We start from the raw sequence: 13,366 nt of genomic DNA, 5'->3' as shown, positions 1-13,366 counted from the left end.
TCCACAAGTATTCAATATGTGTGTTCCACAAATAAATAAAAATGGAAAAATCGTGATATAAAGCTATGCAGAATGCAATCTTAATAATGTAAAATGTGCATATATATTTATATGTGCACAGAAAATCTCAGAAAAATGTAGTAAACCATTTACTTTTAATTCGTGCTTTTTAAAAAACTTTTCCAAATGTATGATGATACTATTTTTCTCTCTGACACTGAGATGCAAAAATATAAACAGAGACGAAAGGGAGTAGAGCAAAAATAGTGCCCCCGACACGTCAGATAACAGCGTGGGGCCTAATGGGAAGTGTAAGATCCCTCACCATGCCACACTGGATTCTGCATCTTCCAGCCCTGAGGCTGCCCCACTTCCTGCTACTCCTCTACCACCCGGGAGAGCGAACAGTACCAAGCCACACTATGCTCTTCACATTGGTATTTGCCGTGTACTCTCTCACCCCACTCTTCCAGTATTGCCAGCGTGCTAGTTCTGTGTTCTTGCCATCTTTTCATTTCTAGGGCCAAGCACAATCCCCAGCAGACAGAAGAACGTAAGTGCTGCTGGGGTAAACTAATTCGTACTTGAATGAAGCAGTGACACTGAATGTGAGGCCCATTTCTTTCATTGACTCTAGAACCACACTCACCTAACAGGGCTGCTGTGAGGACTAAATGAGAAAATGCACAAAAAGCATGCCTGACGCAAAATAAGCCCTCAATAAAGGAACACGGTTATTAAACATTATCAGTGTGATCACACACAAGTTGCTTTGCTGCCTTAGCCACAGTCATCTTAAATGGTGGATCATAGTTCCACTCATCCCCTTGAAATGAGAAAGAGCTTAAAGCAGTTTGGGAACTATAAATCGCTAAACAAACACACACTATTAACATGATGATAAGGACGATGATTATATGCCATTTTCTTTGTGAATCTTGCCTACAATAAGCTTATCCTTTAAGGTCACATTACCTTTGCTGATGTTTCAAACCATCCTACGAAACCATGCTCCTTGCAGAACTGGTCCATCTTGAGGCCATTGTTCATGAGCACATCTTTCCCCTGGTCACATTTGTTGGCCAACAAAACCACTGACACTGGTTTGCCGTTAGGGAGGCTTAACTTTGAGTCCAAATCATTTTTCCACTTTGTCACTGCTTCAAATGTAGCTGGCCTGGTAACATCGAAGACAATAAATGCACCCATAGCTTCTCGGTAATAGACCCTCGTCATGTTTCCAAATCTTTCTTGACCTATCACCAAAAAGAAACAGAAATCAAAAACACGTTACAGTTGTAAACTGAATCATACATGGGAACCTAATAAGACCTCATATGAGCAGACCACTCAGGAAAGTGCTTCATTGCTTATCTCTAAAGAATGCACTAAATATGAAGTCAGGCAGCTCTGTTGTTGATCTTTGAGTCCTAAGGGGATTCATTCATTTAATAAGTATTTATTGAAATATCTGTGTACCATGTAACAGTCCAGAACTCTGCTAATACAGCATCCCACTAGCCACATGTGGCTACTTCAGTTTAAATTAATTAAAACTAAATAAAATTTAAAATTCAGTTCCTCAGTCACACTAGCTAGCTGCATTTCAAGTGTTCAATAACCACATGTGGTTAGTGGCTACAGTATTAGACACCCCAAGAGAGAACATTTCCATTATCATAGAATGTTCTATTGGACAACATTGTTCTAAATACTTGGGATACAATGATTAAAACATGAAAATCCCTACCATGATGGAGCTTACATTTTAGTGGGACGATAGATTGGTATGTTACAAAGGCATCCACAGTCAACGTTAATCAAGGATAACAGTAATAGCTAGCACTTATTGTATGTTCACTAACCATCAGTGATGTGATTCCCATAAATAATCACTAAGGTACAATTATTAGGCCCATTTTAAAGTGACAAAATTGAGACCAATATGGCTAAGTAACTTGTTCAATTTATACAGATGGTAAGCTTAAGAAGTTACAATTCAAATCTGAGCTTTTTGAATCCAGAGCCCATAGTCATTTACCAACATTGCATACTCTTAACCACAGAGCCATAGTCTTATAATACTATCTCTCCCCCAAGTTTATATAGCAGGAGTGTCCCATTCAACTCAACTGAACAGATAACAGATATTTACACATCAATGCCAGTCTCTGAGCTACATGCTAGGATTACAACAGCGAACTTGAGGGCCTATACCCTTAACTAGTCTACAGTCTATGGGATAAGGAAAGCACTCTGACATAGAAATAAACAAACAAAGAAATAAATAAATGGATTAGTCTTAGACCAAAGCTAGAATCAGTTTCGCTCTGATTCTTAATTTTCTAAATGAATATTGACAAATTTCTTAAACACACTAAGTTTAGCTTTCCTCCTCTGCAAAATGGCAGTAATAATATGCACTTCACAGGGTTGTTATGTGGATGAACTAAATTAACCCATGTGAAACATCCAGCACAGTCCCTTACAACTCGTTGGTACTTGAGTTTTCCCTCCCTTTCTTCAGCATGTTAAAAATTATGAAAGACAATATGACAAAGGTAGTGAAATCAGAGTTCTAGACCAGAGTTTATGAAAGAAAATTACAGGAATTTGAGCTGGTCAACCAAAATGAACAAAATCCTATTGCTTATAAGTCTATCCACTAAGAGTTGCTGAAGACAGGAGCTGTTGAAGACTGGGTTTATATTTTCTGAACCCAAAACTCCCGAAGTGCACGACCAAAGTTTTTTAATTCTGATTTGGGAATTTCTTTGTGTTCAGAGTCTTATGAAGTTTTCGAAATTAAAACAAAGTTAAGTATGTATTGAATAAGTCAACTTATCTTAAAAAATAAAATGCTGAAACTGGCATGTATCTAAGAACATATAGGTCAACAAACCTTTAAGAACACTTTACACTTAAGTTTGTGTTCACGGTTTCGTGACGGTGAGTTTTAATTCAAGTTATCAAATTCTTTTGTAGGTCATGTTCACACTGGCGTTAGCATTGTGGATTGTAAGAGAAACTGATCCGTAAGCACTTAATGAAAATGCATGAAGGTCAAGGCTTCCTATCCTAGTGCGTGAGCCTGTGTGCTCAAGCATGTATCACTGGAAAGAAGAACACTTTGTCAGGGCCAGCTCATGTCCATCCGAAAATATTTCTTACATGGGTTATACTAGCATTTAAAAAAATTTCCCACAGTCATCTAGTCAATGAAAGAAAGTGGTATAATACTCCTCACCTGACACAAAACCCACAGATGAACTTTCATTTTTTCCAATGAGTTCTTAATTTCATTGTTTTCCTTTTTTTTAGTTCCTTATGCATACAGTGATTTCCTTTGATACTGATCAGGGTGGCCATGACATTTCAGGAGGACAGGGGAAAAAGGCCCTCTGTTATCATTCAGAACTCTGAAGGTCTCTAGGCTTTTTAAGGATGTCTTATGATCCCTTTCAGGGAACTAATCAGATGAAGGGCAAAGTCATGGGTTATTCAATAATCTGCTTGTCCAGGGGCTTTCATAGTAGAGTAAGGCAGCCCTCAAGAAGAAAGATTTTCTATTTCAAATATACGGCAAAAGGTCCTTTTTAAGACTATGCAAAAAAGCACACTATAGGCTTATACCTTCATAGGGATTGTGTGCGTGTGTGTGAGTTTGTGAGGGTATGTGTGTCAGATCAGAAACAGGAAGAAAAAAGTTTGTTTCTAGAAAGAAAAGACCTTTGCATATTGAGGTCACTGGGCCAGGAGACTTGGAAAGTTTGTATTTTTGGCATTCCAGCAAGAGGTCACATTCAGCCCAGGGCCTTTCCAGCACTCATTTTATCCTGCCTTTGTCAGCTGATAGCCCTGTCTGCTGTTTCTTAAGAAAAGAACGACAACCATGTGACTCTTCATGAGTGCCTACATATGGACAAAGTACAGACCTGATGAAACTATCATAGGTGATTTACGTTAAGAAAGAAAAAGACTGTAGTTCAAAAAAATGCCATTGGAGTTAAATCACTGATTCGACACACATTTACTGAATAATACGATCCAGGTTCTGTGCTTTGTGCTGCAGTTACAGAATTTTTGTCCTTGAGGAACTTCTAAACTAAGAAGTGTTATACTGGATGCATGGACCAAAAATGATCCAGGTCACCATGTAAGTCCCCATTTCTTGTAGTCTCTAAGCACACACTCCATAGCCATGCAGATACGGCTCGTGATTCAGTTCTCAGCCTCAAGGGATATTAAACGACAGAGCAATCAACTGCCTCACAAACGTTAGTACAAAGCTTGTGGTAATAATTTGCATAACCTCCCACAGGAGGCACTAAATTGATGGGTCAGAAGACAGGGCATCTTCATTTTAATCCCTCGTTACCAGTGCAGTCTTAGACAACTATAGTTCTCTCCCTGAGACTCAGTTTTCTCATCTGTAAAATGAAGTTATTCTGGCCGATCCCTACAGCCCCTTTCTGTTTTCATGCCTTCTACCCCTATGATACCACCATTAAATCAACATCTGGTCTTCTGTTCCAACTGCATGAAGTGGCCCATTTGGTGTCATGGACTCAGCTAAAAACATACACCAGCAACATAGCCATAGCGTGTATATAATATTTTTCACTTGATAATTAGTACTATCCAGATGCTCTCAGCGGGTATAACCAAGCAGTGTACCTTCTAGACAACATAAAAACAACAAGAGGGTTTTCTATTAACCAGCTAACCCTGTGACCTCAGATCAGCCACTTCACCATTCCGAGCCTCCGTTTCCTCATTGGTAAAAATAAGGAACTAGAATGGATACGTAAACTAAATTCATTATTACCTCTGACAACCCCTTTTGATCAACCTCCCCAGTACGCAGGCATCCAGCTCTTTACCTCCCATTCCTCCTGTGCTCTCCACACTGGTTCACAGCATCACCATCCACACCCAGAGTGGTACCTACAAGTCATCTTCCAACTCATTCCTCATCCCCATATCCAAAGGGTCTCCAACATCCTATTGACACTTCCATTTCAAAAGGGGCTCTTGACTTTGCCCCCTACTCTCCAGCAGCACTGCCACTGATCCACTTCAGGCCCTCATTGCTCCTCATTTGGACCGCTGAAAGCTCCTAATTGGGACTCTCAGCATCTTAATTTTTGTCACTCCCTCTTTCCCTTAAAATAAATGTAAATATAACACAGGCTTTTAGACAGTTGCCATTCAGGCAGCATAAGAAATCACCTGCTGGGTATATATAAAGGAAATGAAATCACTTCCTTGAAGAGATATCTGCACACCTATGTTCTTTGCAGCATTAGTGACAATAGCCAAGACATAGAAACAACGTAAATGTCCATCGACAGATGAATGCGTAAAGAAAATGTGCTGTGGTCGTCTCTCAGTATCCACGGGGGATTGGTTCCAGGACCCACTAAAGATACAAAATTCCTAGGGTGCTCAAGTCCCTGATAAAATGACCTAGTACACCCACCCTCTGTATCTGCAGATGTGGAATCTGCAGGTACGGGGGACCAACTATATACATGTACAACAGAATGTTATTCAGTCATAAAAAAAGAAGGAAATCCTGCCTTTTGCAACAACACGGGCAAATGTTATGAGAGCATTTTGTTGAGGAAATAAGTCAGAGGAAGAAAAATACTGTACAATCTCAGTTATGTGAGGAATCTAAAAATGCCATAAACAGTCAAAATTCATTAAAACAGAGAGTAGAGCAGTGGTTGCCAGAGGCTAGGGGATGGAAGAAATGGGGAGATGTTGGTCAAAGGGTATAAACTTCCAGCTGTAAGATGAATAAATTCTGGGGATCTGATGTACAGCATGGTGACTATAGTCAACAATACTGTATTACATAATAGAAAGTTGCTGAAAGACTAAGTCTTATATGTTCTTACCAAACACACATACAAAAAGGTAATTAGGTGACGTGATAAAGATGTTAACTAACCTCACTGTGGTAATGGTTTCACAATATAGACATATAGCAAGTCAACATGTTGTACACCTTAAACTTACACAAAGTTATATGTCAATTATGTCTCAATAGAGCTAGGGGGGAAAAGAAATCATCTGAGCTATTTACAGACCACCCATTCCCAGGGCATCCTCCTCAGAGATTCTTATTGTACTGGTTTTGTGTGGGACCCAGGAAACTGTTTTTTAAAGCCCTCCCTAGGTGAAGTCTTAAAACTTCTATTTCTATCAGAATCCACTTTCAAAATACAAATATTTATAAATATTACCATGATGCTCTGCCCTTTCAGCCCTCCAATGACTCTTACATTACACTTCTATGAAGACTACACATTTGGAGGCTTTGGCTCCAACCACCCTTCCAAACTCCTCTCCTGTCCCTTCCTTCAGAGTGTTCCACAGGCAAGCCACACCGGACTACTTGTCCTTCCTGAAACACATCCTGCATTACTCCCTGGATTTTCTTGCCTTTTTGCAGCTCTGTTCCCAAAGCCTGAATTGCCTCCCCATCTCCCCTCTCACCTTCAATCAAATCCTATGCAGCCTATCATTGTGCCCTGAAACCTCACACATCCTGCCAGCTGGAACCATAGCTCCCTTTTTCACGACCCCATAGCATTTTCTTTATCCTATTCCATTCACTCTTATCATGCTGTGTCTTCATACTTCTCTCTCCAACTTAGCATTGGAAAAACCTGGAAAACAGGTTGGTCACATTTTAAGGTTGTAAATCCGCGGCCTATTTCTCCACTTTTTGGATATGGTATAGCTCATGACACTACAGTAGAAATAAACTGAAATTAAGATTCCTCCTTCCTCTAAAATACAGCGTTGTCTTGTATTCATGAACCAATGCCACATACTGATGCACTTTATATTCTGCTCTTGTTTTCAGCAAATAATCAATAGATGTTCACTGATGGAGAAAATTAACATTATTCTAACAAGGTTATGTGCATATCTGTTGCAACGAGTTTCAGACTGGAATGTTATGCTTTTGTAATCATTCTCATCCTCTTAAGAAATAATCTCTTGGAATCAGTTTACTCTATTCTAAACATATATTTTTGGGGTCATGGCACAATCAGTAGAGCTAAAAGTACCACCAAGGCATGCTCTTTCTTTCTAGACAGTAATGGTCTGAAAAGCAGGAAAATAAAACCAAAAGTAAATATGAGTTTTGAACAAGGATCTGAAGGGAAAAAAAAAACACTATTCAATTGCTATGATGATCAAATGGCCACTGAACTTATAGTGGCATAAGCTGGTTTTGAAGGCTCAGGGAAACCCACCAGACTAGGATCAGAGTCAGGCCGACAACCTGGTAAGAAAAGTTTTCTCCATTTTTTAAGAGCCCATCTGACCCTCTGGCAGTGGTTCTGAAACATTTTCATCTTCTCTCCTTACTTCTTTGCTCCACCAAACCAGCGACAGAAAAGTGTCAATCGATCACCATTTTTCCAAGTCATCTAAGCTTCTATTCTAGAATTAACCTTGTGTAATCTTCCCCTACAAAACTGCCAACCTCTCTCCCTAGCCAGACCAAGTTTCTGCAGCCCCATGACAAACACTGCCCTGTGTGCCCAGTAAGTGTTCAGTAAGACCTCTTTGCTGAGTGAAGAAATAACCCCTAATTCTTTACTCCCTCCCAATGATTACTGGCGGGCTTAACAAGTCTTTAAGAGTCATCCTCTGTCATGTCACTAGCAATCATCACTTTCTTTCCACTCCCAGTGAAATCACTTGAAGTTTGTCTCATCTCACCTCATTTCTTTCATTTCTTTTTGAACTCCAATTAATTTCCAGACACTAGAAACATGCAACTAGAAAAAATCAGCAACTAAGAAAAAACAAAAATCGTTGCCCTCATGAAGCTTACATTCTAGTAAAAAGAGATCAACAGTAAACAAAAAAGTAAGATACATATAATACTACATTATCTAGTAAAAAGTACTACAGAGAAAAATAAAGCAGCAAAGGAGAAACGGGTATGCTGGAGGCGAAGGTAAAGTTAAGCAGGATGGATGGATGGCTCACTAAGAAGGTATCATTTGAGTAAAGACTAAAAAGAGGTAAAGGAACAAGTCATATGGATGTTTAGGAGAAGAGGGCTTTAGATAGAGGGAATGGCAAGTACAGAGATGCAGAGTCACAGACGTGTCTGGCCAGCATGTGGAGAACAGCAAGGAGACTGTTGGCTGGAGAGGGCTGAACAAGGGGAAGAGTAGCCTGTGACGAGGCAGGCAGATCACAGGATCCAGACTGTAGACGGTTTCAGGCTATTATACTGATGCTGCCTTTTATTCTGGATGAAAGAAGAAAGCACTGAACGATTGTGAGCAGATGAGAAACATGAACTGACAGAAGCAAGTGGATAACTGTGGCTGCTGCATTGAGGAATGACTTAGTCAAGGTCGGAAGTAGGGAAACCATAATCCAGGCAAGAAATAATGATGTGGGCCAAAGTGGTAGTGGTGAAGATGGTCCAGATTGGTTGTTTTCCAGATATATTTGGAGATAGAGAAGATAGGTGGGCTATAAATTACGAGATGATTCAAGCATGACCCATAATCTTTTGACCTGAATTTTTCAAAGTATGGAGTTGCCATTAGCTGAGATGGAGTAGGCTTTCGGAGACACAGGTTTTGTGGAAGTAGACTGGGACTCTGACATGTTAGGTTTGAGATGTCTGTTACATAGATACGTCGAATAGGCAGCTGGATAGAGGAGTCTGAAGTTCCAGGGCAGGGGGTCAGGACTGGAGATTTACTTTGTATTTTAATTTCTGTACACCTCTGCCAGATTCACCACCCAAAGTCCTCTTTTCACCCTATCATTTGCCTACTTAAACCCACTACTGCCTAAAACAGCTGTCAAAATTTGGAGGTTAGGCAGCTAACATGTTATGTGACCCACACAAGATTTAAAGCAATTTGAGCTATTTCCCAACAGTTATAAATTGGAAGATAAATACAAATATTGGAATGTCTTTAAAATTCAGAATATTCAGAAATCCAGGGTCTGCATTATATGAATAATGTTATCAAGTTCATTTGCGCTGATCAGTACCAAACACTCAATGTTAAAGAAAAAAAGCTGGCTGAGATACTATTCCTTTGACATTGTTAGATACTACAAAAAACTGCTCTAAATTTAAATTTATGTATCTATATCCATTTTATTAAAATAATTCTAACAAAATATTTAGAATTCAATGAAATTTATATAGTTTTATTTTAAAATAAATCATTGCTATTGATCCATTTTTCTTATGCTAAGTCTCTTATAGATGGTTACGTAGGATCCCATGATTGTTTCTTTGCATCAAAATACTCTTTAACACACTTGGCCTCTAGCTGGATGTGACGTTTTGTGGAAAAACAAAATGGGAGCCAGGATTGAGGGGAAGTTTTGTGCCCATTTCCTAGGGAAACAGGGAGCAGTAGCTTGCGTAGTCCAGAGTGAGAACAGATTTTTTCAGAGAGGACCTCAAAAGATAAACAAATGTTGGCCCGGTAGAGAAAAGAGTTCATTTATTTTACCCTCTGGGCTCCTATGGGATTTTTAAGGTTGCACACCTCGATCTACAAGTTAAAGGCTAATCCTCAGACTGAGGTCAGCGTCCTGCCCCAAACTATGCCTTGCTAGGCTCTGCTAAATTCTGCCTCTTGCTTTCATTCACACTCATTCCACGGCACTCCTACCCTCACTGGAACACACCCTACCTCTGATTCTCCTACCTATTCTTCAAGGTTGTCCCAAACCCTACTTCTTGTAGCGTTTTCTGACTACTTGGTCCCGGGCTCAATTCCTTCCTCCCCTATACTCACACAGCGCTGACTGAATGTATCACTTGCTCGCCCATTCAGTCAGGCCCTGCCTCATACTGCTTTTTACGTGCCGCAAACCTCTGCAGACCATGTCCCCGGTTACCCTGTAGACTCCTTGAGCCCACTGTTGAATTCCTCCAAAACTGTCCCCTATCTCTCCCTAGCACATGCGCTCTGAGAGCCTCTTTGTCGGTGCTCACAATGGTCTTGCGAAATAAAATGGAACTGGTAATACAAGTACTCTTTACATAATAAAGTAGCAATTAATATTGATTTCTTATTTGTGAAAGGGAGCCCCAGCAGAGAGAGGAGTGGAACGAATAAAGCAAGATCTCTAATCCAACTCATTCACTTTCCATGCCTACTAAACTCCTGCTTATTCTTAAAATCCACTCTGAAAAATATCTGTCCCCAGTTCAGAAGCGCCTCTCCACAATTTCTTTAGTTCCCCTATAAACAGTGGCTCTCATTTCATCTTACTACTGGTTGTCACGTCTTATAGGCAAGTCTTGTCTCTACTTAACAAGAAGGTAAAGCCAGATGCAGTGTATTGAATTTAGCTAGATTGTGTAAGAGAACAGGATGGCATAAAAAGTAACGATTGGTTTCTTAGGGTCCATAAGTAACAGCATTATAGACAGCAAGGGTGGCTGGGTTATAGTGATCTATTTTTAAATTAAACTTTGAAAATATTCTCATTAAATTCTAAATTTGTATTTAAATTTAAAGCTGTGTGTGTGTGCGTGTGTGTGTGAAAATAAGTATCCCAGTACCTCAGGAGATAGAATTATTTTTGACTGGGGTCTGACACTACTCAGTTTAAATGAAATAACTCACTTGGATAGAGAAGAAACAAGATCATATAGTAATGCAGTGTGCAATATTGCATGGAGGCAGGGAACGAAACCATGTCACAGAAGAGAGGTTGGCAAGAATCAAGATAGAAGGATCAGCATCTCATGTTTTTAATTAAACCAATTACAATCTAAACAAACAGCTAGCAAACAACCTAAAAATACGTCCACTGAATTACAAGCTCAAATGTATTAAATAAAAAGCTATCTTTGAATTACTTACCATTTGAGACATCAGCTCTAAGTAACCTTTAAAGATACTTTTATAAATAACTCAAAAGGGACCCTGGACTCTAAGGGTTTCACTCTTAAAGAATTTCCTGATTCCTTCAGAGGTAAAATTCCCCAAATGTGTGCCCAGGTGCTTTGGGGGTGCCTCAGCGAACTCACAGGGTTGCAACAAGATAATTTTAAATTTTAAGGCAAGCACAGTGGTGCTCAAGATCAATTAGACACCTCAGGAACTACTAGCTAGAGGCAGTTCACAATTTTAACATTAGGTTGTACTACATCCCCTTTGATGTGATCATATCTTTTTGAAGCTGGGGTTTTTGCAGTTTGTGAGATAAAAAGCAAGAGTCATGTGAAAATCAATGAGAAACAGGAAATGAGGGTGGTGGTGTCCACTCTGACTCAAAGTTTTGAGATACTATTCTATGGCCCAAAGCAATGCATATGCCAATAATAAATATAGTTATTAAAAGTGAAATAAAAATCATTTTCTTTTAATTTATGCCTTCCATTTTTTTCCAAAGGCCTATTAATTATTAAACTATAATACTTATTAAATTGTTCGGTGCTAACTATTTAATAAACAGAGCTTTTAGGTATTTCTATTGTCTTAGAGGTACCATGAAAAAATTACTTTGACGCCAAAGGTTTTGTGAACTGTGGAAGTTTGAGAACCTCTCCCAAGCCTAGCCTGGAGGATTGTTTTCTTTAAGTTTAAAACACACACACACACACACACACACAAACACACACACACACACAACTCTACCACCGTACAAGACTTAATTTTTATTCCAATAACATCAAGCATCATAGCCATTCTTTTTTTTTTTTTTTTTAAATTTATTTATTTATTTTTGGCAGTGTTGGGTCGTCGTTTCTGTGCGAGGGCTTTCTCTAGTTGCGGCGAGCGGGGTCCACTCTTCATCGCGGTGCACGGTGCGCAGGCCTTTCACTGTCTCGGCCTCTCTTGTTGCGGAGCACAGGCTCCAGACGCGCAGGCTCAGTAGTTGTGGCTCACGGGCCCAGTTGCTCCGCGGCATGTGGGATCTTCCCAGACCGGGGCTCGAACCCGTGTTCCCTGCATTGGCAGGCAGGTTCTCAACCACGAGCGCCACCAGGGAAGCCCATCATAGCCATTCTTATCTTTAATTCTCAAACAAGAGACTGTGTCCCTTAGGCACTGTGGTTTTCCTGTCTTAAGTAGTATATTAGTATGGTTCTTATTAAGCCAAACCAACGACATAGTCTAAGCAATGATGTATGTAAAGAACTCAGCTCACCCAACTCTTAGCCCTGTCCAAAGTAGAAAGGCTAAAAATAATAATAAATATTCCTTTAAAATAAATAATGTGCATCTTCAAAATGCAACTTAATCCATGATGTGTGAAAACAATTGCATTGTTATTTTACATAGTAGGAAATAGTAGAGTGGAGTGGTTACAAAATAGAATTTGTAACTAGACAAATCTCAGTTCATATCCTAGCATCATCTCTTACCTTCTGTGTGACTTTTGAAAAATTTTGAGCGTTTATCTGTTTTCTAGCCTGTATAAGCATAGCTCTCTCCTCTTTATGATAGGGTTAGTAACAGTACCTACAGATCAGTTCCTTGTGAGCAGTAAATAAAATGATACATAAAAATGCACGGCACCATGCCTAACACCCAATAAATGGTGGCTATTAATAACACGTTATATTGCAGGGGAAAAACAGTCCTCCCAACAAGTAATTTAAATCAATTTGTTTTCAACTTCACCCTACAAATTAGATTGAAATGTGTTTGAATCCCTCACACTGTACATAATTTCTTGGTCTCCAGTAGGCTGAGGAGTTCACAAGAAGCTAAGTTTTCCATTGTTCTTCCTGAGAGAGCAGATGTATGTAAGGCTGATGAGGAAGAAAGGTTAAATCATGTATCAGGATAACACAGACTACAAAAAGTAGCGACTTGGGGCAAAGAGTAATAATTCTGATTTCTCCCAGACATTTGAAATGATTGACTATCCCCTTCCTGAGCTCTCTTCCCTTTGCATCCAAAACCTCCTTTTGCTTCGTTCTCCTCCTCCATAGTACTTTCTCCTTTTCTACTTCTTTGCTAACTCCACAGTCATTTCATGAAATTATGTAACAAGTAATTGTGTCAAGCTCTGCTAAAAATCGGAAAGGATATCTGGAGAAGTACAACATAACTCTAATGAATTGCTAAAGGGAGACGTGCCAGAAGGGAGTAGAGTCGTGTCGGATTCAAGGGAGGAAGAGGTTACCACTGGAAGGAGAGAATTCAGGAAATCTTTGTAGAGGAGTTGCCCTTTCAGGTGGGTCTTAAACATCAAGTAGGTTTTGGATACGTTGAAATAAATGGAAGGGCACGTGAACTAGCAAGAAGGGCAGCAGCAAAGGCACGGAAGCAACAAACACGGGGTGTGAGTAAGGAAGAGCAAGGAGTCCAAATGGCCACCTTGG

At 39.7% G+C, this 13,366-nt stretch overlaps 1 protein-coding gene across 1 annotated transcript in view; it reads right to left on the bottom strand.

Moving 5' to 3' along the window:
• The window catches only part of RAB38 (RAB38, member RAS oncogene family), a 65,190-nt gene that overhangs the window by 40,307 nt on the left and 11,517 nt on the right, over positions 1–13,366 (bottom strand). The window contains exon 2 of the mRNA XM_024763599.1: positions 976–1,256. Coding sequence (XP_024619367.1) covers positions 976–1,256 — 281 coding nt within the window. The remainder of the gene's footprint in view (positions 1–975; positions 1,257–13,366) is intronic.

This window comes from Neophocaena asiaeorientalis, unplaced genomic scaffold (genome assembly GCF_003031525.2).
Source record: "Neophocaena asiaeorientalis asiaeorientalis breed wild unplaced genomic scaffold, Neophocaena_asiaeorientalis_V1.1 scaffold946, whole genome shotgun sequence".
NCBI lineage: Eukaryota > Metazoa > Chordata > Mammalia > Artiodactyla > Phocoenidae > Neophocaena > Neophocaena asiaeorientalis.
The sequence above is the reverse complement of the archived record's forward strand: the minus strand, read 5'-3'. Positions and strand labels throughout refer to the sequence as shown.